At 36.3% G+C, this 24,662-nt stretch overlaps 1 protein-coding gene across 6 annotated transcripts in view; it reads left to right on the top strand.

The window, feature by feature from the left end:
* Positions 1-264: 264 nt before the first annotated feature.
* The window catches only part of LOC5569893 (arf-GAP with dual PH domain-containing protein 1), a 42,699-nt gene continuing 18,301 nt past the window's right edge, over positions 265-24,662 (top strand). The window contains exons 1-2 of one of the 6 annotated variants that reach the window (XM_021840556.1): positions 265-368; positions 9,616-10,219. In XM_021840556.1, coding sequence (XP_021696248.1) covers positions 10,135-10,219 — 85 coding nt within the window. In that variant the 5' untranslated portion in view covers positions 265-368; positions 9,616-10,134. Of the gene's footprint in view, positions 369-6,642; positions 6,839-9,561; positions 10,220-24,662 lie in introns of those variants that run through there. The other 5 variants (XM_021840554.1, XM_021840557.1, XM_001658744.2 and 2 more) reach the window with 5 other exon arrangements.

The raw sequence follows: 24,662 nt of genomic DNA, 5'->3' as shown, positions 1-24,662 counted from the left end.
GACAAAATCTAAAAAAATGTTTTTTGGGCTTAAACCAACGGAAAACATTAGAAAATTGAGTAAACATGTGTTTTTGGCCTAAACTTAAGCGTTTGGCACTAAAATTGGGACAGGGCTTTAGGACCCTATTCTCCTGAATCAACAATCTGAGAATTAGCCCTTTTGAATCATTACGCGAGGTTGGTGAGGTGAATATGCGGTGCATACAAAATCATATCGACCACTGATGGATATTTGGACACCCCTATCGAATTACATGTTTATGCTCATTCATCTTTTCGTTTCGTCCAAAAACAGTGCGATCATCAGTCAGTGTGGAATGAAAAACGGGAACACAAGTCATCAGAACGAATTTTGACGCATTTTCGGTAAATAAAGTGAAGAAAAAATAATCACAAAGTACAGAATCGTGCGAGTGTCGATACTTCTAACAAAATAACAATCGGGAGGATTATTCCTCCAAAAGTGGTGCAAGCTATTAACAAACCAGAAAAACACATTGCGTCAGCTCCCGTCGAAAATAGTGGAAAAATTCATTCAAGATCTCGAACCTCCCCAAAGTGGTGAAGCGAACTGAAGTGTACGCAAAAGAAGCGAAGAAGAGAGAGTGCGGCCGATGGCATACCGAAAGAGAAGAGAAGTGAAGTGAAGTGTTGGCGAAAAGAGAAGAGAAGAGGTAAAAATGGTATGGCATACTGGGAGAGGTTTCGAAAGAGTTTCAATGCGCTCCGTGTTTTCATTGATTTTGTGCTTCGGCAACAGCATGCTGCCTGTGACCAGAGAGAGAGAGTGCGCACGGCTGCTTTATTCGGTTTCTTCTCCTTTCCCATGTCCCATTCGCATCAACAGAGGCCTGTAAAGGCGACTCTGTAGAATGAAGCAAGTTTGTTAAAATCATTTCTCATCAAGCAGGAAGACTGCTTCTCGATGGCGTGCGAAGAAAACCATTTAAATCACTAAGCATGTTTATTTTTCGTCATCATCCGCACTCAAGTCCGCTAGAAATTACAATATAGGGCCGATACAACTTGGATGAAATAAGCAGAAATAGCAATCATAGGCTATCATTCAGAGTATATACCATGACCCCACAGTTATGGATCAAATAGTGTGGAGTCCAACCTATAAAATTCAATAAAAACTACATAGTAAACGTAATTTAAAGCACGAATTGAATCGTTTCAAATTGGATCTTCATATAGTAAACTGTTTTGAATGTAATATTTACATAGGATTGCATAAAAATTAAAAATTGTATCGGTTTCTGAAAACCATATTATGGATCAATTTTCATATTATGGATCAAATTGTGACACATTACGGATCAGTGCGCAAAATCAAGAGATTTTCAACTCAATGCATCTGTTTTGCTTGATTTGACGAAAGTTAACAATGTGTCACATATTACTGCAAAAAATAGCAGTATTAGTGCTGGAAACAACGGTAAAATGCCCTTTTTTGTGATACTGCATGAACTGTTTTCGCTCCATACCAAGTTTTCTACCCATTTTTGTCTGCTAAAAAACGAAATTGACAAACCTCGATGTTTTATTAGTTTTATCCTTAGTGCTTTTGTCTAAAAATGTCGAATCCAATGCTTAAAATGGCAGAAATCTACACTCTTTGGATGTGATCCATAACCATGGTAAACAATCATTTCCTGGTCCATATTATGGATCACTAGTTAGAAGTGCTAATATTTGGTATTTAGAATCAACAATCAAGAAAAATGTTTTCCAATGATGAATTCATACTGAATCGAAGCGAACAAGCATGCTTTATGCTATAACATTTGAATTTTACCACCTGTGGGAGCTTATGAATGCTGACGGCACTTCTTACAGAAAACGACCATACAATGATAGCTGTGTGGTACCAACTAAACATTTGTCAAATACACCGTTATTTAGCGGTTGAATGTTGTGCTTGACATTAAAAATGGTAGAAGACAAATAGTATAACATGGGAAAAATATGTTTTACGTCAACGTTTATGTTTTAGGCAAGTTATTCGATGTTGAACGCCAAAGTGATCCGTCACTGTGGGTGATCCGTAACTGTGTGGGCATGGTACAACATAAAAATTGGAAAAAAATATAACAGAATAAATAAATTGTTGTTAATCTGATTGAATACACGATTGACTACATTAATTAAATAACCAATGAATAGATTTTCGTGACATAGTTTTTAAATATGAATCACTATCACATATTATCAAAACAACTACTAAAAAGTTAAATTAATTAATTCAAGAGAGCAAAAATAAATCAAAACATATATTATAATGGTTGTGTATAATGATGTTAGCTATCAAGCCGACTGGTATATATATGGAACATAAATTGACTCTAATCTGTTTACATTTCTTTCGAACAAAACTTGATATAAACAATGCTCTTGAAACTTTAACGAATTCCATTGTTGAAGCCAGGAGCATTGCAGTTCCGAAATGTGAAGTAAAATTTGAATACGTGATTATAGACTATGATGATAAACCGTCTTAAAAAAACGTGAGGAGAAGGCAATTTCACCGCACTCACGATACTGCTATGAAAATTATATGGCCGGATTTGCAGGAAGAAATCAAGAAACGTTTTTCTCAATTAAGAAACAAAAACTTTTGAAAATAAAATTTCTCAATTGTACCTTGGCTCTTTTGGAAATTATCTAAAATTTTGAAAAAAAAACCTCAGAAGCCAATACCGGCATTGGAAGAAGAAAACAAATTACTACTAACTAATTGCGAAAAAACTCAAAAACTTGCTATGCAGTTTGAAAGCGCGCACAATTTTAATTAAGGACTTACTAGTCCAATAGAAAATCAAGTTCTTCAAAATAGACTTCGAAAATATTCTCAATCAAGAGAACGTTTTCGAAAATTCCTGGGATACTGATTTGGAAGAAATGAGTACTATTATTTAAAAATTCAAAAATATGAAAGCTCCTGGCGATGATGGAATTTTTTACATCATCATCAAGAAAATTCCCGAAAGTAGCTTATCATTCTTAGTTGATATTTTCAACAAATGTTTTCAATTAGCATATTTTCCTGACAAATGAAAAAATGCTAGGGTTGTACCAATTTAAAAACAAGACACAAATCCTGCAGAAGCTTCCAGCTATCGTCCAATCAGTTTGCTTTCCTTCATCAGTAAACATTTTGAAAAAGTCATTTTGAACAGAATGATGGCACATCAACGAAAATTCATTTTTTGTCAATGAACAGTTTGGATTCCGCCATGGACATTCGACCACTCATCAACTTTTACGTGTAACAAATTTGATTCGTCCCAACAAATCTGAAGGCTATTCTACTGGTCTTGCTAAAAAAACTTTAATTTTCCAACATACATTGTTAGAATAATTCAAAGTTATCTGTCAAACCGTACACTTATGCTTAATTATCAGAACTCCAGGTCTGAAAGACTTCCTGTAAGAGCTGGTGTCCCCAGGGCAGCATTTTGGGACCAATATTATATAATATTTTCACATCTGACTTACCTGAGTTAACTCAGGGATGTCAAAAATCTTTGTTTGCGGATGACACAGGCCTCTCCGCCAAAAGACGAAGCCTGCATGTCATCAGTCGATTGCAAAAAAGTTTGGATATTTTTTCTTCATACTTGCAAAAATGGAAGATTTCTCCTAATGCTTCCAAAACTCAACTAATAATATTCCCACATAAACCAAAAGCTCTTTATTTGAAACCTTCAAGTAGACATGTTGTCACGATGAGAGGGGTTCCAATAAATTGGTCAGATGAAGTTAAGTATCTAGGGCTCATGCTAGATAAGAATTTAACTTTCAAAAATCACATTGAGGTCATTCAAGTCAAATGTAACAAATATGTAAAATGTCTCTATCCCATTATTAATAGAAAATCAAAACTTTGTCTTAAGAACAAGCTTTTGATATGGAAACAAATTTTCAGGCCAACCATGTTGTATGCTGTACCAATATGGACTAGCTGTTGTAATTGTAACCAGGAAGAAAGCTCTTCAGAGAATTCAAAATAAAACACAGAGAATTCAACACAGAACACACAGAAGAAATATATGTAATATTTGAAATGAAAGAAATAAAGAAATTTAAAAAATGATATCTATCAAGCTTACCGAATATTTTTTCAAAAAAGGTTATAATTTTCGAGAATTTTGAAATTGAATGCCTTTTTCCACACAAAATTAAATTATTAAACTTCTGCTGTTATGAACGAATAATTTCTTTAAATTCACTTAACACTTCAGTCGTCACGATGTTGTATTTTGTACAACACTTTTGAAAAAAAAAAACTCGCTTTTCGTCCTCAACAGCAGTGTGGTGGTTTTGACGGTGGTGAACCGCGCGACGACTGGAAGATTAAACAATACAATAGTTATAGATGTAATATCATGTTTGTATCTATGGAATGTAATAGTATGTTAATTGCATACCTTTTCTACGAGTATTGTAAATGTTTTATGGGAATCTTTTCTAAGCTTGAATCATCGATATTATAAACTAGATCACGAATGGTTCCAATTGCAGTTAATTTTTAAGTAAATATTGATTTTCCGAACGAGTAATAATCGATCAAATTTGAGAGCAATTTCCCGTTTTATTAAAGTAAAAGCTATGGTTTTAATGATTGATAACAAATCGACTCTCTTATTTATAAGTCGTGGAACATTGTGGTTTTTTTTTTCTACGGAATGGCAGAATGATAATTTTGAGTTGCGGAATTTTATTGTATAAGATCAGTTCAGTGGTACAAAGCACACATTTTTTTTTCAAATATAAAAAAGAACTTTTCTTTTGTGTTTGTTAATTTAGTTTACTCCCAACTGTTTTCATCAGTTCGAAATTCACGCGCAATATTAGTGCTGCCAATAATAGTTCAAATTATCTTCAAGCGTTTTCGCGCGTCGAAGCACCATACGAACTGCTTTCACGCTTGATCACACTTTCCATCCCTCTTCGCATCGCTTCAGTATGCCAGGTAAGCGCGATTTTCATACAACATGCATGGAGAGACCTTCAACGCGTACGCTCCTCTTTCACATCCTCGCTTTCTGTCTGTACTAAGTAATATAGTTTGAGATTTTATCAAACATGCCTTGTCGATTTTTTATATACCGCATTGACAAGTGATCCACAAGGAGCAAGTTTGTTTTACGTAAGCCATAGTGTTGCACAAAATATCTAGATATTTCACAAAATTTTATTGAACTGGTGCTTGATATTGGATCGTAATCAAGAACTCTACGAAGATTTCCTGTTTTTTGAGGCGTTTTACAAACAGTTACTTATCCGATCGAATTGCCTGGAACCCACGATGGCGTTGTTTTGTTTCACATTGGGCTGGATAGATTATTTGGGAGGTGAGGTTGGGACGGAGAATATTGCTTTTACCTTGAATTTCAATTTTCGATGGAAAGTCCATCTGAATATTTTTTTTTTCAAATTTAGATGTCAGTATTATCATTCTGTATTTCTGTTGATTTGCTGTCAAATCATCTAACAGCGAACAATCTGCTCTTCAAATCAGCAAAATGGAGTCACATAAAGCCAAGAGTACTCTGAAAATTACACAAGAGTGAATGTTCAAACTGATGAAATTTTAAATCAAAGCCTGAGCTTACATGATCAACTGATCATATTCTTCGACATCTTTTTATCTCGATTTATGAGGAAAATGTATACAGGAAACAAGACAAATAGAAATAAGGAATAGATGATTGACGAATTATAATTATTCATGATTGTAATAAAATTGTTGAAAAATCTAGATATTTAAAAGAGAGATTAGTGCAGAACAAGCAAAATATTATTCACCCCTGTTCTTGTTTATATTCAAATGTCATTTCGATCAAAAACAGTTTTTCATTTTCGCCAACAATATCAAGTAGGGATTCTTCCACCACATTTAATGATAAAAGATGTTTCGAAGTAGTTATCAACTGGAGAAAGCAATAAAATAATATAGAAAACAAAAATACTGATTACTGTGATGCATCAAAACCCGGACACCTAAGATGATACACATATTCAAATGCTTGCATACGATTGGTTAATCGTTATTTTATTATGTGTTACTTTGAGATGAAAGCTTTTAGGTTAGAACTTGATAATTTTCACCAAATTTACAATGAATTTAATGAACATTGAGTTAATTCTGCATCATGTCGTGTCCATAAATCCGGACACATGAATCAAAATCCGGACATCGGTGCATCAAATTCCGGACATTCAAAAAATCGCAGTTGTTCTTTAAAAAAAAAAAATAAAAAATAAAAAATAAAATATCACGCTAACAGTTTATCAATAAATCAGTTGTAATTATGATAAGTTACAAAAGTTAATTCATTTAATTATAAAATTCCCTATTTGTGGATTTAATTTACTAGCAAACGTTCTGATCCGTGCTCCATTTACGCCAAAAACGAGCGCAGTCATATCATATTTCTCTAGCGTTCACTAGCGTTCTTGCGCGTCGAAGCAGCAAATGATTTCCACAGATCTCTTTGAACCTCTTTGCTTCGCCTCCAGTATACCAGGTAAGCGCGTTTTCCATATAGTTTGCATTGAGAGAGCTTTGACTCTTTTCTCTTCTCTCCTTTTATCCCTTCTCTACTCCTGCAATATGTCATCGCCCTGCGGCGGGACGCGGAAGACAGACAATCCGGAACGGAATCGGAGCGCGGCGGCGGTGACAAAAACAAAAATTTAATAAAAATAAAACGCGAGTGCATTTTGTGGGGAAGGTTTTCTTCGATGTGTGACGGGTAGAAGACGAGCAATATGGTGGCTGAGATCCTGTGGCGTTGATTTTTCTACGATGATTTTCTAGAGGACGGGTTTGTAATTACGGAGATGGTCGAGTTCTGGAGTTTCTAATCGGAAGCAGCCATCATCAGCGCATTCCCCATTCGACCCTCGTAGCTTCAGCAGGAAAGGGAAAGGGAACGAAAAGAAAAGAAGGCATCATCGTATTTATTTGAGACGTGCGCATGTGTGTGTATGTCTGTCTGGCTGCTGGCTCCTCGCAGAGACAGGGGCTTCCAACTGGATGTTAGTTTGCGACCCACGTTGCTGTTTCTAAAATAAACGAAAAAAGACTTGTAAAATTATGGCTTTCATATTCGGCTTTAGGGGCCACTACTTTAGTATTTTCAAGACAACCAAACATTCTTCAGATGTTCTTTTTTTTCTATTATACACGTTTTAACTGCAAGGGCCATTCGGAAACATATATTGCATGAATTTAGCAGAATTTGCTGGTCTCTAGCGCACTGCAGTAGCTCGTGGTATTTAACTGCTTGCAAATAATAGCTTTTAAGTGCATTGATTACTTGTAATTCTGCGAATGATTCTACGTTAAGCCTTAAAACTGGCCCTTGGTTGGCAGCTTTTCAATTTTACTCCCATTCGACAGTCGTCCCCCACCCTTGGGTTCGATTCCCGGTTGGTCCTGGATCTTTTCGTAAGAGAAATTTCCTTGACTTCACTGGGCATAGATTATCATCGTACCTGCCACACGATATACGAATGCGAAAATGGCAAATTTGGCAAAAAAGCTCTCAGTTAATAACTGTGCTCATTGTCGGCAAATGTGAGGTTATGTTGCGAAAGTTTTGCAAATTCAAATGGATATTTACGCTTTCGTGTGCTTTAAATTGCCAACTTCTTATGAGTTAAATGATTGTGGTGATTTTTCTTCCAAAGTTATCACAAGTTACTTCGACTTGGATGCGCTAATTATCATTCTAGGACAGCGCCATCTTCGCATTTTTCTTTACGTTAGATCACCAATTGAACACTAAGCTGTGAGGACGTACTGCCAAGAAAAAGAAGCGTGGTAAATTTGACGGTGGCAAACCGCGCGACATTTGGAAGATTAAGGATTTTTTTGGAAGATCTCTAGAGAATTTCTGGAAAGGTCACTCTCGGTTATATAATAAGATTTTGATTACATTCTATTAGGATACTTTGTAGAATTATAAACGTCCTTAGCAGATTTATAGGAACGAAATTTAAAGCATAATCGGTATTTTGGTGCCTTGTATGAGGATTAAAGGTGTTATGGACATAATTAGCGAATGCTTATTGAAGACCATAAAATGGCTATTTTTGGTTATCCTTGACAAGTCTAGTACAACATGCTATGCTATGTTAACTTATGGTGATAAAAATCATCAGTCATAAAAAAACGAGATAGGAAATGGTGTCGAAAACAAGGCTGGTAAACAGATATCGGGGTGAAATCTAAGACAAGACCTATTAGGTTAAAGTGCAACAAATGAAACTTTTCATTTGTCGTTTTGGCAAAGGCCTACATCCACATCGTTAAATTGAATTGCAACCCGGCACTTTGTTGGTATCCCAACAGTGTTGCTAGCTTAATAACAAGAGTTTTAACAAACAGTTTTGAAATTTTTCTACTTGTATTTGGTATTGCTTAGCCTGAAGGGTTCCTAAACTTCTCAAATAAATAAAGAATTTTAATAAAACCATTATATTTAAATTGAATTTTTAATCATTTTTTCCAAAAAAAAATGTTAATTCTGAATATAAATCTGATTCCAAAAATAGCTTTCATCCTATAGTGCACTAATTGAATGATACGTGCCCAAATACCATCAAATTCTGAGCCTCGGATTTTGAAGGAATTGGTAGTACTGGTTACTGAAGGAATTGGTAGTACTGGCTTCTATGTCGTTAGGGTAATCGGGTAAAAAACAACACGGTAATCACAGCTGAGTGTCATGTCCTGTCATCGGGTGAAATGAACACTTAAGTGAAATTTAGTGGACCTCAGAAAAACAAATTATCGAGAATCCAGCTGTTGAGAATTCCGTAATTTTCAATACCAAATTTCGGTACTTGTTTTACCGATGTGCCGGCGATCCAAATTTCTCGACGAACGTAACTGGGATTCAGTAAACGTTTACCAAGAAATCAACTGTTGGATCTTCTGCGAAACAGTTTACTTACCTCGATTTCAGAATTTAAGTGTGTACAATATTTATAATAACTGTCAACGTTCTGATATGTAATCATATCAATCTATCTAGCTAAAGATAATTTCCCTGGGCTCGCTATGTTGTTCAAAAATTAGATTCTTACACCGCCTTGCTTATGCGCCAATTTGAAACTGAGAAAGTCAAGTTTCGAAAGACAATTGAATGCAAAAAAAACTTTTATTCCGTTAAACAGTTCAAATTTAATCCAGATTGCAGTGTATGAAATTTTGATGAAGTATGCATATTCACAGAGAATGAAGGAGTATCCATTTTGCCCCGTGTGTTAATTATGCCCTTAATAGTAATAGCTAATGCAGGGCGATATAAGTGAGCTTTTCTGGATATCTTCTTCTTGGCATCACGTCTCCACTGGGACAGAGCCTGATTCTGCTTCGTTAAGATGTTCTTTGCACTTCCACAGTTATTATATGGAGAATTTGCTAAATTTGCAATTTTAGTGTTGGTATATCGTGTCACAAAAACGATAAAATTATAATTACGGGAATCAAACTCCATCCATCTTCTGCATGGCTTTGCTTTGATTTCAAAATTCGTAGATCGCAAACGAAACAAGATTGGAAACCCCCAGCAAAGAAAAAAACAATCCACAGCGAACCAACCATCATCACATCACCATCCTCTCGGTCGCGGTCAGCGGAAGCAGTGAAGTGATTGTGAGTGAAGTACCTCTATCTCCTATAATAAGTTAGTGGCGTAAATTTCGGTGCGGTGCTGTGCATCGAAAATCGGAAACCAAACACAGTGCAGTGCAATCCGAAGGAGAAAAAAAGTTTATAAGAAGAAAGTGTGTACCAAATGCATTGAATGCAACAGAAGTAACGAGAAGGGAGCAAACAGAAAAGTTGATTCACTGGAAAGTCCCCGTGGCCATCGCCCACTACCAATACCTTTAATTACTACTGATGGTCGGGTGTTGACGAGGTGTGGTGTGTTTTGATATTGTTTTACGGGAAAAAGGCAAAGAAAAGGGAAAAACAGTGAAGAAAAAGTGTGTTTCTGTCCCCGGAGGACGAATCATCCTGAGGCCTCACCGCCTGGCCAGTGAGTCTCAAGCGACGACAGATTAGGGAAAAGGGCGGAGCGACGACGGAAGACGACCAAGACGACGGATGATGGCCGATCAGAATGAAAAAATCCTACATCGTCTGCTGCAGATTGACTTCAACAACGAGTGCGCCGACTGCGGAGCAAAATGTACGTATAATTACGAGCTACTATATTTTTCCTGCCTCTCAATGACGGGCCTGGGGAGTGTACACATAACTCATAGTGGGTAGCGATGGTAGTAGTAGTTGTTGTATAAGCTATGGTGTTAATGATTTTTAGGGGACCATACGCATAGAATGAGAATCGTAGCTGAAGTGTATTGGAAATGGATTTCCCCCAAAGCATAAGTTTCAAAACTTTACATACTGACGATGGAATTCAAGTTTCGTATAAACTTGAACGAGTTCCATTTTCATTTTGTCAACTCTCACACTGCGGTCAGGTCTGCAAAATTTTGTTTTGATTGCCTTGTTATGTCTAGCGAGCGGACCGTATATTTGACATTTTGCGGATTGTGTGCGTTTCATGCTAGAGACAGTGGCGTAGGCTACGATTCTTTTGTGGGGCGTCATTCGGAGAAAAAAAAATGGTTGGGCACTATTTACAGACCAAAATCTAATTGCTCCAGCTTTCACTCTTACAAGACCACGACGAGACTCGTGGGTTCGAAATTCGTCAATCGTGGATCTTTGTATGTTGGAAATGTACTCGACTTCCCAAGTTTCCCAGGGCATAGAGCAGGCTTGCCCAACGTTTTTGAATCGAGGGCTAAATCTCAGAAACAGCATTGTGCGGCGGGCCAAACTTTTAAATGCACACGTAATAATTCCAACATTTTTTCAAAGCATTGAAAAAAATCACAAAAAAGTAAGTTGTTACTGGACCGCGATTCTGTGAGAATTATGCACAGTCAGAATGTAGCCTAGGATGAAAAATAACCTGTCCTGAAACTCCAAGCTCAGAATTCTATACCAATTTTTTTTGGAAAGTATTGACATGGCACGATGTATAAATCTCTATTTAATCCAAATTTTCGTGCACGTCGAAATTTTTTAAAAACGTTTAATAGGGTAACGGTCGTATTTTGGACCCCATAAGGAAGTGATTTTAATATGTTTTCACTTCACCTATTGTTATTTTATAAATCCTATCTTGAAATCTTTGAAAACACTTTTCATGATTTTAAATGAATCCTGCTCATGATCATATTTAAAACGTGCCAGAATCTTGCTAAGGATTATATAAAAACATATTGTCGAAGCCCAGAATCCTACCCAAGTTCTCCGTCAAAATTGTGTCCAAATGCCTTTGAGAATCCTGTCCAATATTTCCTGAGGAATCTTCCAAATTTTTGTCACAATACTTCCAAACATTCTACGACAATATGGGGCCCAGATAGCCGTAGCGGTAAACGCGCAGCTATTCAGCATGACCATGCTGAGGGTCGTGGGTTCGAATCCCGCTGGTCGAGGATCTTTTCGTACAGGAAATTTTCTCGATTCCCAAGGCATAAGAGTATCTTCGTACCTGCCACACGATATACACATGCAAAAATGGTCAATCGGCAAAGAAAGCTCTCAGTTAATAACTGTGGAAGTGCTCATAAGAACACTAATCTGAGAAGCAGGCTTTGTCCCAGTTGGGACGTAACGCCAGAAAGAAGAAGAATTCTACGACAATATTTGCCTATGATTCAGTGTGATTGTGTTTGGAAATAGAACTATCCCGTGAAAACTTCTGTTCAGCCTTAATAGGCATTCAGTTTTTTTTTGCTATCAAATGTTGAAAGAAGTCATGGGAGAGTAATGGTCATTATGATCGTAATAAGATTGAAAACATTTCACATTATTAATTAATTTTAAATCAATCACCTCAAATTCGATTTATTTACGGGTCAGGTATAAGAAAAATCTTCAAAAACATCACGGGCCGCCAAAATTGAAGCCGAGCGCCGGACGCGAACCGTACGTTGGAAAGCCATGGCATAAAGCAGGCCTGCCCAACCTTTTTGAACCGCGGGCCATATCTCAGAAAAAATGTTGCGTGGCGGGCCAAAGCATTTTCAACATTTTTTTTAACGATTTAGAAAAACAATGATTTTTAGAAAAAAATACAAGATAATTGCTTTTGAGCATCAGTAAGAATCCCTCTAAGTATTCTATAATTATATTACGAAAACTACGTTATAATTTAGTACAGGAATTATTGAAAATTCTGCTCTAAATTTTATATTACAATCATGTCAAAGATGTTATAAGAATCTCACTCAGATTTGTTATCACAATCCTACCCACTATTATTTGAAACTCTTGCCGATGGATATATAAGAATCCTGCATTTTGCGAAAATCCACGCAGGATTATGTGAGAATTGATGTTAGGATTCCGTAAGAATCTTTATTCCAAGATCCTGTTTTGGCATCTGTGAGATATTTATCAAGGATATTATATGAATCTTGAACAGAATTCCAATCAGGGTTATGTGGAAACTCTGCCCATAATTTTGTGAAAATTTGATTCGGATTCGGAAAAATCCTGCTGTAGGTTTTGTGAGTGTATAGGATTTTGTAATGACCAAGCCTTTGGGACTAATTAAAATTTTCTCACCATATTTTTTTTTCTAATTTGACTGAAGTTTACTTATTTCTTATTTTAATTTGAAGAAAGCCATTCCAGTTTTCTTGTAATCTTAATAATACTATTCTAGGTATAAAAAGTATGATTTCTCATTGTTAATTTCATTCTGATTCTCAGCGGTTAGAATAATTTTAACGCTAACTAACTTAAATAGAAAATGCTGCCAAATTTTGGAGTTTTTTTTAAATTTAAAATTGAATATTTTCGAATCATTTGTGAAATGACATATGGGAACTTACGTATTCTCGGCAGCTTAAGAACCAGTTCGCGAGAGCCGCAACCCCTTCTTGTATCGATGTTCTCCGATCAGGCTGACATTTTCAGGGATTAAGTTTCTATATAAAAGAAGATGTTTTGCAAAATTTTAGATTTTTATATTAGGGGGAAGTGGGACAAAATGACCCCCAATGATTTCATGTCACTAAACATGCAAAATCACAAAAACTGATATAACTATAGTAAAAGTGCACGGATTGTGTTGAAATTTGGCATGATTACCTTACGTTATATAAACTTTAGGATTGGAATGGTATTTCGATTTTAAAAGTATTTCAAATCGAAAAAAATGAGTTTTTCATAAAAATTTCAGTGATTTTAAAATCGATTTTTTTCTTACCAACCGAACTAGGTCAAACATCTAAATATGACGTTTTGTAGGGCAGCTCATGGGCTTTCATTTGAGGTGTAATCCAGATATGCCGTTTCAAATATTTTCGAAAAAAATTTTTTTTTTGGGGGGGGGGTAGTGTTTGGACTTCAGCCATTTTGCGAGTACCGCAACCCCCTTGCCTAGAGAGGTAATATTAATGTTCTTCGATCGAGCTGAAATTTACAGGAGTTGTTTTCCTATATAAAAGAAGTTATTTCGCAAAATTTCAGATTTTTATATTAGGGGAAAGTGGTACAAATTAACCACTAATGATTTAATATGAAAACAAATATACAAAATGAATTAAACTGCTATAGGTATAGTAAAAATGCACTAATTTGTATGAAATCTGGCATGTTTACTTAACGTTACATGAACTTTAAAATGAACATGATATTTATATTAAAAAAAATATTTCACATCGAAAAAAACCTGTTTTTTTAATCATTTTTTTTATCAAACCGATGACTTATATTTTGTCAACCGAACTAGGTCAAAAAACTAAATATGTAAAGTTTTGTAGGGTAACTCAAGGGGCTCATTGGCGGTGTACCGTGGTGAATCAAAATCCGGACGGTACCAATATCCGGACATTCTGATAATATTTACCAAAAAAAAATGCTAAATTGATGGTTAATATGTTTATTTTTAATCTCTACTTGTTATAAACATGATTACTTATTTTACGCACATTTATAATTCAGTAAACATTGATAAACAATTAATAAAAATGAAAAAGTCACTCTAGACGTGGTGTATTTTCCGTGGTGAACTTGTATTAGTGATAGTGCCAACGAATACACCCACAACGTTTATTGATGGAAAAATATTCTTTCTATATAGTGATTGCAACATAATAATATACAAAGTTATAGTTTAAAAGTTTAGTGATACCACTATGCAAAAATGTGATGTAAATACAGTTTAAAATAGTAAAAAGAGGCTGTCCGGAATGGAGCCAAATATTTTTTTAATCCGGACATTGTATTGGAATCGTATGTTTAGATGCCGTAAGTACACAATTTTCAAATAAAACTGAAATAATACTTTGATCATTATCAACACATGAGTAATATGTGATAAGAACAATACTGTGCGTCGTTCAATGCGGATTCATTGAACCAATCAGTGATAATTGCAGTTTAAACCACAAACATATCTTTCCAAACAACAAAATCACAAACATTGCTTACTTTTGTATTTTTAAACGAATACAGAACACATGCATTCTACAAGTTATTAAAGGCGTGTTATTTAGTTGATTTTGAAAAGCTTTGCATGGTTCAATTTTACAATTTTATGTTGAAACAAAGTTGATCGGATTTTGATTTAAAAGTGTTTGGATTTATAGCTATGATTTGCTGCATTTTTCGTTGTAGTGTTTAAACTTAAACATGTAACCAAGTTACAATACGCACAATTTAAAGCTTGTCAACTATCTCATAATAGTCTTTAGTTTTTCGATATGTTTTCATTACTATTCAAAATGGAATACATTTCGCAGAACTACACTTTTCATAAGTTAAAATTGATACAAAATGACTCAATTAGCCCGTATATATTAGTGTCGGAAAATACACAAAATCATAAGAATTACTGTAACGTTGAAGGTTTTTTTTTGTAAAAATACCTAATTTTCGTGAGAAAATGCAATTTCACTCTTTCGTGAAATTTGTAAACATCAAGGCCAGTAAAGGTCAAAATTCTATTCAAGATATAAACTGCACAATGTCTCATAATAGCCATATGTGCAGTCAGTCTAAACTAAGCTCAACTCAATTATTTACAAAATGATCTCTAGCAAACATACCATCATATAAGGTACACACATATGTGGCCCTCCCAATCGAACCCATCAAAACATTACCCAAATTGATAAATGTGGTAGTTGATTCCCAACCAAACAGCTTGAGAAGAAACAAATTTTTTTACGAAAAACTCATTTTTTTCGATTTGAAGTAATTTTAACATCCAAATACCATGCCAATCTAAAAGTTTATATAACGTAGAGTAATCATGCCAAATTTCAACACAATCCGTGCACTTTTACTATAGTTATATAAGTTTTTGTGATTTTGCATGTTTGATGACATGAAATCATTGGAGGTCATTTTATCCCACTTCCCCCTAATATAAAAATCTAAAATTTTGCAAAACATCTTCTTTTATATAGAAGAACAATCCCTGAAAATTTCAGCCTGATCGGAGAACATCAATACAACTTCCCTTGGAAAGGGGGTTGCGGTTCTCGCGAACTGGCTCTTAAGCCCATACCGTGCTTCTTTTGTATTTTTCTCGGACATCAGCAGACAAATTCCGTGTTTTCTATTTACATTTATGCGTTGCTCAATCCTCTATCGATTCACACCGACAGACTTGTCAAAATGCTTTTGGAAACGTTTTTACAACGCTGCGAACATCCCTTGTCAGTGTGACTATTGTCGGAAGCCTCACTCTCTTCGGCAGCTTTCCCATAACAACTGCTGGTGAATCTCTTCGGCAGCTCCAAATCAGTCGCATTTTGAGGTGTGCTTATTTGAAGTGATGACATCTCCGGCGATATCGTTTGTTTAGTCTCGGAAATCTTGCCAGCGGGAAGCGGGCAGAGTAAAGAATTATCTGAATGTTTCGAAACAGTGGATCCACTGATGTGTTTTGATAGAAAAATACTGTGTATTTGGCGTTTGAAATTTGGTTGCCGATAATAGTCGAATGGTGCCGAAGCCGTAAGTCTCCCTAAATTTAGATAAAAAAAAATAGAATATCGTATTGAAATGAACCATGCAATTTTATTGAAAGTTTTAGTAATGACACAGCGGAAAAAATAATCTTTTCATATTATGTGTCTCCACTAAATTTGGAGTTTTTGAACTCGTTGCCGCCTTCAGAAATGCTGCATTTAAATCGTTTCCTTCATATGCCAAATGCAATACTTTTCCAAACTATCAAAAGTACCGTTTTAGTAACGAAAACATTACAAATTTCGTTGTTTCATATTCTTAAGTACCTAAACAAAGATTTCGGTAGTAAACGAAGCACAAAAATTAGCTTTCAAGGTGGTAAACTTGCCTGCGAGTATTTTCAACAATCACTATCTCAAAAACCCGACGTGCTATGACATTTTAGAAAATGGTAATAGATTCAGAGACAATTCATTAAGTATATAGCGGTATTTTGGAGTTTGAGACAAACATTTGTTCCGAAGTATGATTAGTAAAACATACAACGGGCCATCTGAGAGAAAAGTCTTCAAACTCTTCGCCGGATGCGGCCCGCGGGCCGTACGTTGGGCAGCCCTGCCATAAAGTTTTGTCGTACCTGCCACACGATATACACAAGTAAAAATGGTCATTTGGCAAAGAAAGCTCTCAGACAATAACAGTGGAACTGCTCATAAGAACATCAGCTGATAAGCAGACTCTGTCCCATTTGAGACGTAACGCCAGAAATAAAAAGAAGACATTGTTAGAGTTGTGCCTAGAGATTGGTTCAAATCTCGTCCAAGGTTCATTTGTACAACCTGTCCTGGAATCTCGTCTAAAAGAATGCTGGTATTATAATTTGTAAGAATCCTGCCCAGACTTCTGTCACAAATCTGCCCAGTATTATGTGTGACCCCTGTTTTTGTGCAAATTCTGACCCGAATCATGTGGCAATCCAGGCATGAATTCAGTGGAGTATTATTAAAAATTATTAAAAATTCTGTGAGGATCTTGCCCTACATTCAATGATATTTCATCTCATTTTTCGTAACAATCATATTCAGGATGCTGCGTAAATCCCTCTTAAGATTGTGTATGATTTGTCTTGTGTATTGGATTCTAAGTCAATAGAACATAACAGTTGTTATTATTTCAACAAAACATTGCTTTGAATCTAGTTAAAAACATTCGCGTATTTGTTGCACAGTTATGTGTCAAATATACATCTCATATATCCGACGAAGTTTAGATTGCGAAATGATGATCCCATGTGCTTTGGGGTAATCGAGTTCAGTTCGCCTTCGAGCGTCGGGGTCTCTAAAGGGGCTCCGCAGCTTGTAGGTTGAAGCGCCCATCTAGGGAATAGGGAGTCGTGGGTTCGGTCCCCACCGGAGCACGTGGTTTCTTTTCATCAGTTTGAATTCCAATTTGTACATTTGACACGTGTTTTGTCGTGTACATGTAAATTTCAAAACGTTAAAACCTTATAATAAGTCCCGTATTTTCAAAATATGAAATAAAAAAGTTGTGGCAGTGTAAAGAATCATCAAATTGTCAATTCGATCTGTAATCCAATCAAAGTTTTGAATAACTTTGGTACGGTCTACCTTGAAGTTGATAGAGGAGTCAAAGAGTCAGATATAAAAAAAGGGTTCAAAGTAATCACAGTCCGTACAAAATGGAACAGTAAGTAATCTGCAAAGATAGCTCTCAGTTAATAACTGTGGAAGTGCTCAAAGGAACACTAAACTGAAAAGCAGGTTTTGTCCCAGTTGGGACGTAACGGCACTTTTATAATTCGCTTTGCCATAGCGGGTTGTTCTCGGGCGCATTGTCTGTAACTTTGCAATAAGAATCTTTTCAGCTCGCCTTTCGAATCCGGCTTCCGCATATAAATAAAATTTTCTGGAATTCTACTAGGGACTCTCGGTGACTTCTTCTTCTGGCAATCGGATTGCCGCAATCCTCAAAGATTCACCACCAATTCTCCCAGAAAAACGTCCAGAAACTCCTTTTTTACATGCTTTTCAAGAAATTACTACAGAATTCGCAACAACAATTCCCTCGCAACTTCCTCCAGTAATTTACAAATGGATTGTCTGAAATTTTTCCAGAGAGTATCCCTAGATTTCCGCTAGAGACGCTAACACTAATTCTTCCATCGATATCTCTTGTAGTTACTCTAGTGCAGTGCTTCCCAAACTTTTTCAACTTTCACCCCCTTGAGACCAATAGTTATCTGAAATCGTCCCCCCTGATATGTGGATTCAACCTTTTAATTCAATATGTACATTTCAAATATCGATAACTCCCAATTATTAGGAATAATTTACTGGACTGCAATTTGTAATATCAATTTTCACAATATTTTGCGTGCATTACAAGCTACTGAATTAGTTTACGATACAAGTTCAGCCCAGTTGAAACAATTTTAATGAAATATATTCAAAAGCGCCAACTTGTGGCGTAGTTGGGGATGATTCGTTAATTGTGATTTCATACTGATTTATCCGCTATTTCTAAAATTACTGCAATAATGTTTGATATTTATGGTTACGCTTCTTTATGTTATCAAAAAATACTGAAAATGTATATAGAAATCCAGAAGGTTTTTCAGCTTATTTTTCAATGATGCAATGATGGTATTTTTTTTAATACCACGAAATTCAGATTTTTTTTGGACATTCTGAAGGTTCAAATCTTACACATCTCTGATATTTCTTCAAATTTATTTTTTAATAGAGTGTTATTCGTCCTCGGCATCAAACGGTTTTGTCGTTGGAACCCGATTTTTGTCTGCTATTTTTTTCTAAATTTGTCTCTAAAATGGTTTGTTCCATAAAAAATTATAAGAATTAGTGCAACCGAAACTTCAAAATGGGTACTATAGATTTTTTTCCGTAACAAGCTGGATGCCAATAAAAGATATATTAGCTTCTCAAGTTCTCATACATCATTGTATAAAATATTGGGCATTTGCAAAAAGTTCTAAAAATTCTCAGATACATGTTTTGTACATCTAAAGTTTGCTGTGTTTTAAATGTTATCTGTGACTTATCATCTGAGCTTGTGAAAATCTCAAATACTGACCATTCTGAAAATTCAAATGATAATTAAAAACATGCATGCATAACACAAACATTTTGTGTTTGACAATTATTAAGTGTTGCCTATCAGAATTTTAAAATTAGCATTATTAGAGATATATCGATCTAAGGTAAAATATTCCTGGAATTAGTTAAGTTTGGAATTGGTTAACCTTCAGATGTGTGTCCTCCAAAGGTTATGCGTAATTATGTTCAAATAATCCAGTGTTAGCCTTTTCGCCCCCTTTCTGGATTTTTCGCCCCCCAAATTCTGTTTTACAACGAATTCGCCCGCTTTGCGAATCACTGTTCTAGTGGATCTCAAAGTTTCCAACAGGAGTTCTTCCAAAATATTTTTCAAAGGTTTGTTCCACAGTTCCACAGAATTCTTTTAAAAATCCGGCTGGACATTATTTAGGAAATCGATTGATTCTGTTGTCAATAATTATTTTCGCCATTTCTCTAGAAAATATACCAAGACTTTCTCAGGAAACCAGAAGTTTCAGATTGTTTTAGAAATGCCTCTTATTTTTTTTATGAATTTTTCCAAGAATTCCTAAAAATTAATCCTGGCAATTATCTGAAGACATCTCAGGAAAAATTCTTTGAGAACTGGCGATTTCTCGAAAAATTTCTATAAGACTTCCAGGAGAAATCTCTGGAATAAATCATGACGATAATTTAGAGACAAAAACGAAAATTTCATTGGAAATCCGAATGAGTCATTGGATAGCATTACTGCTTAACACTCATAGGCAAAATAAAGTGCCCACCCTACCAGTTTTCGAATTACTCTCATTGATTTGGTTCAAATTAAAGTTAACACACTTAAATCTTTTTGATGTTTTATTTTTGATATTCTTTTAAAGTTTCACTTACAAAATTTTGATAAAAAAGAGTTTTACTCAAAGAAAAAGAAAATCAATTTGTATTGAGAAAAAAATCATGACAAAAAAGTGCCCATTTCCTTCTTGGCCCCATAAAAGATGATTTAAGAAAAATAAAAAGCAATTTAATAGTTAATGTGTCCTCCTTTGGCCTTAAGGACTCGCTGAAGGCGCTTCGGCATGCTTTTCACCAGGTTTTGTAGGTGTTGTGGATCTAGTTCTTCTCAGGCGCGCTCCAAGGCTTCAAAATAATCATTTTTGTTGGTAACACCAGTTTTGTCAACTCTGGCATCGAGAATCGCCCACAAATTCTCGATGGGGTTGAGGTCTGGGCTTTGTGGAGGCCATTCCAGCGGTTTAATCTGAAAAGACCGGAAGAAAGACTTGGTCTTCTCGGCAGTATGCTTCGGGTCGTTGTTCTGCTGAAATATGAATTTCTCTTCAAGGTCCGTCTGGATCACCGAAACCTCCAGATTTTCCCGCAAGATGTTGATGTAGGAGTCTGCTGTCATTATTCCGTCGATTTTCACGAAGCTTCCTACTCCACCCCATGAAAAACACCCCCAGACCATCACATTTCTTCCTCCATGCTTCACCGTCCCTTGGATGTGGCGCTCCTGAAGCTCGAGCGGTTTAACCGTAAGCGGCGGGCTCGTGTGTGGTGCAGAGCGCACTTTATTTTGCCTATCAGTGTAGATCCTGAAGATGCCCTAAACGAAAATTTTGGACGAAATCCAAGGATAATCCATAGAATTAATTTCTACGCACTTGTAGAGAAATTAGTAATACCCTAAACCAAAAGGCAATCTACATTCAAATCTCCATAACTCGATACTGAAGGGACTATTAGGAAGGTATCGAGTTGTATAACACAAAACCAGTACAAATGCGTTCCTGGGGACCATCGAGGCAGCCACGAAAACCAACTTTTAGGATGGTTCTCTAACTCGATATTGAGATACAGATATCGAGAAAGGGAAAATTGACTGTAGAATCTTTTGAGATATTGAGTGCGGAAGATATTCCACATGGGATCTCTGGAGTTATTTCTGAGATTATCCTTAGAAAAATTGGAAATTGAATTCTTGGTATCTTAAACGAAAACTGCCTTAGAAATATTAGGCGTAATATTTGAAAAAAAAAATTGAGCATTAATAAGTTTCTGATGAAATTCCTGGTAGAAATAATGAAAATGCGTGCAGTAAAACGAGCTTTCATTATTCTAATAATGTCTGCTCTATCGTTTTTTTCAATTAAATTTATTTCAAAGTCCATTTTCCAAATTGAAAAAAAAGTAGGGCGTCCCATGATGTATTCGGGTTTAGACAATATTTCTCATGAATGTTAGTTCTCCATCTACTTTTGTTACTCACGGCTCCGTTCGGTGCTCCTGTTAGTCGAGTTGAAATTGGAAACCTTCGGAAATTAATATTCGTTGTATTTGAACATAGCAACTGACGAATTCACTATTTTTATTTAGTTTTTATGAGAATTTACAATTTACAGGGGCCTTCCTTAGCCGAGTGGTTAGAGTCCGCGGCTACAAAGCAAAACCATGTTGAAGGTGTCTGGGTTCGAATCCCGGTCGGTCCAGGAACTGATTTCATTTGCGTAATGGCTATTTTTGCAATTTCTCATCGTAATAGGCTGTTTTTCATCTCGCCAATCTGTCATGAAACGGCCTACTTTCCTGCACTGAAGTATGCAGTGCGGGAATAGTCATTACTCAACTGAAACCAGTGCAGTAATGAGTCATTACGCAACGCTCTCTCATTACTGTTTTGAGTTGCGTAATGAATCATTATACAACATTTTTTCAGAAATTGTAAAATGATGATGATTGCATTCCGATATAATTTCTGATACCCTCAATTGGTCTTCTACGAAATTGCCAAAAATGTTGTACGTAACTCGTTGCAGAACTCAATTTTTACAGCAAGCCTCGTAGGATAAATATATGACTCATGCTGTAAAAATCATCATTCTGCAACTTGTTCGTAAACTACTATACTCACTGCATAATTTTGTGCAGGAAAGTGGGCCGTTTCATGACAGATTGGCATGATAAAAAATACAGCCTATTACAATGAGAAATTGCATAAACAATGTTACGCAAAGACAAAATTTTTCGAAATCGATTCAAGAAAAAAAGTTGTTTCCCAGGCTTCTTTCGGGAATTCTTCAAGACTTACCTAAAAGAATTCTTTCAGAAATTTCTACAAGAATTGATGAAAATGATGGTATCTGTGGAGATATTTCTGGAAGGATTTTGAAAGGAATTTTTACTTTATTTTTTTCTTGACATTTCCTAGAAATACCCCGTTTCTTTTCGAAACCCCGGAACATGTTTCTCATACCCTTTATAGTTTTTTTTTTTTCGAAATCCTCTGCTTCCCATGAGGCCCTTTCGCTAAAAAACACCAAATTTCCCAATATGCAACAATGTAAAGGCGCAAATTTGTCTTATAAACTCACTGATGCTGCTGCGCAAGCAAAGCCAGCAGCCGCCAATCACAACAAACATCAGTCAACGAGAACACATTAAACCTTCAATAATAAGTATGATCGCCATCAACCAAAAACATTCACTCACACGTGCGCCTTTCTGAGGTACTGGTGATGGTGGGTGCCAAGACGTGGGGCATTCTTCCCATACATCAACCAAGCAGCTCATCGAGCAGGAAGACGTAATAAATAAATAGTAAGCCGGCAGAACAGAAACAGAAGGAGAAAATCTAAAATTCTGAAGTCCATTCACCCTTTGCGCGCGGACTCGATGACCTAAGGAATCACAGGGTGCGTTGGTAGAAGATGAAGTTCTGAGGAAAATGGAAGGTGTTCTGAGAGATGATTGGGCAAAAGTAATACAGGCAAATATATGTCAAATCCTTATCTCGCGGTACATTTCTAAATGACCAATGATCATATTGCAAACAAATCAGATTTTGATATCATCTCCCATCATTCTGCAGGAATTCTATCTAAGCATCCCTTGGAAATTCCAGGACCACTATTCCTTGCAGGAATCTTTAGCAATTCTAGAAGAATTTTCACATAAGATTCTGAAGGGATCTTTGGGAAAGTTTCTGTGTGAGTTTCTCGAGAATCGCACAAGTTTTTCCCAAGGAATATCTTTAGACCTTTAGACTTTAGAGACCTTCAAAAGTAGAGACTTTTCAGAGATTTGAATTAAAAAAGACCTGCTATCAGTCCTGTGCTATGTCAAGAAGAATGAGAAACTCAGTTAGGTGTTCATGTAATTTGGTTATTTATTTTACTTATAAGATCGGCAATATGTGTATGAATAATACATACAAAAAAACTAACTTAGATGTACTTTTCACAAGCTGGAAATGATATGCGATTGCCGTTTACCCTGGCTCAACCTGTAAGTTGTAAATCGTGTGCTACTTTTGGCATGAGGAATCTTTTGCGCTCTTCGGTTGTGCGTTGTTTTTATTTTGAAGTGGTACGTAGGTACATGAACTCCACATCCACTAATTTTTGCGGTGGTTCACACCACCTTTTCCACCCCCGCTCTCTTCCGTGGCCCCAAAACCCCAAAAAAGACGCGCGCGTGTAAATTTGGCCCCCCTGTGTAAGGTGTTGCTTTTATCTTGCTGGGTGGCGCCTCGGTCATGTTGTTGTTCGTTTGTATGCCCTGAGAGTGAAGCGCCTCGAGCTAGTTTCAACTTTCCGCGCTCTATTTATAGAACACTCGTGAACGTACCGGGTGGGAAGGAAGTGAACTTACACTGCTGGCGCATCATAGGGTAGAGTGCCAATTATTGTACGCCAACCAATTCTCGCGTAATTTCCCAAAAGGACCTGTCTAACAATTCTCGCTGAACTTTACTAAAGGACCTATGTAACATAAAGAGATTTTGTACTTTTATAATCGAAAAAGAGCAATAGAGGAGAAAATCCTTCTATGTAACATAGGTCCTTTAGTAAATTTCAGCGAGAATTATCGCACACTTCTCGCATAACTAATGATGTCGCCTTGAAACCCATCTGAATGTGTTTCAGACAGAATTGGAAAATGGATTTTCATAAAATCCTGGAGAGTCCTTCAGAATTTTCAAAGGACGAGATTCTGAAGAAATTCTGAGCCTAATCTCACAGGATTCTAAGCAAGATTATAAAAAAATGTAAGTAATTTCTATACCATGATAAGCAGAATTCTCAAAACATTTGGTATCAGTGAAGTGAGAACACGAGTAAAGGCAATTGTGTAATATATATCTATATTTGCAGATTTTGAGCATAATGCAGTGAAGTAGCAGGGATTCTGACAGAAAAGACAGCCAAATAGCTAACGCTGCTTCCACAGGTGTGCAATAATTGGCAATTTACCCTACATGCACTTTGGATATTTAGATGCGCATTTATCGCGCTGGCGGGGTTCACTACGCAATAGCTGAGGGGTGTTAGTAGAGTGAGAGATTTAGGAGGTGGGGGAAAAAGGGAGGGGGTGTGGGAGTTGTTTTCTCGTGAACATTGATCATCATCACTTTTTCCAGCGGCGGCGCTATCGCCATCAGAGCAGACGACGCGAGTAAGTGCGTCAAAACAAGAGACCTTCACACGATTGCATACCTAGCAATAACAAAAACAAGTCTGTCCGTGT

Source organism: Aedes aegypti, chromosome 2, assembly GCF_002204515.2.
Source record: "Aedes aegypti strain LVP_AGWG chromosome 2, AaegL5.0 Primary Assembly, whole genome shotgun sequence".
Classification (NCBI taxonomy): Eukaryota; Metazoa; Arthropoda; class Insecta; order Diptera; family Culicidae; genus Aedes; species Aedes aegypti.
Note: the sequence above shows the minus strand (reverse complement) of the source record. Positions and strands in the feature narration are given on the sequence as shown.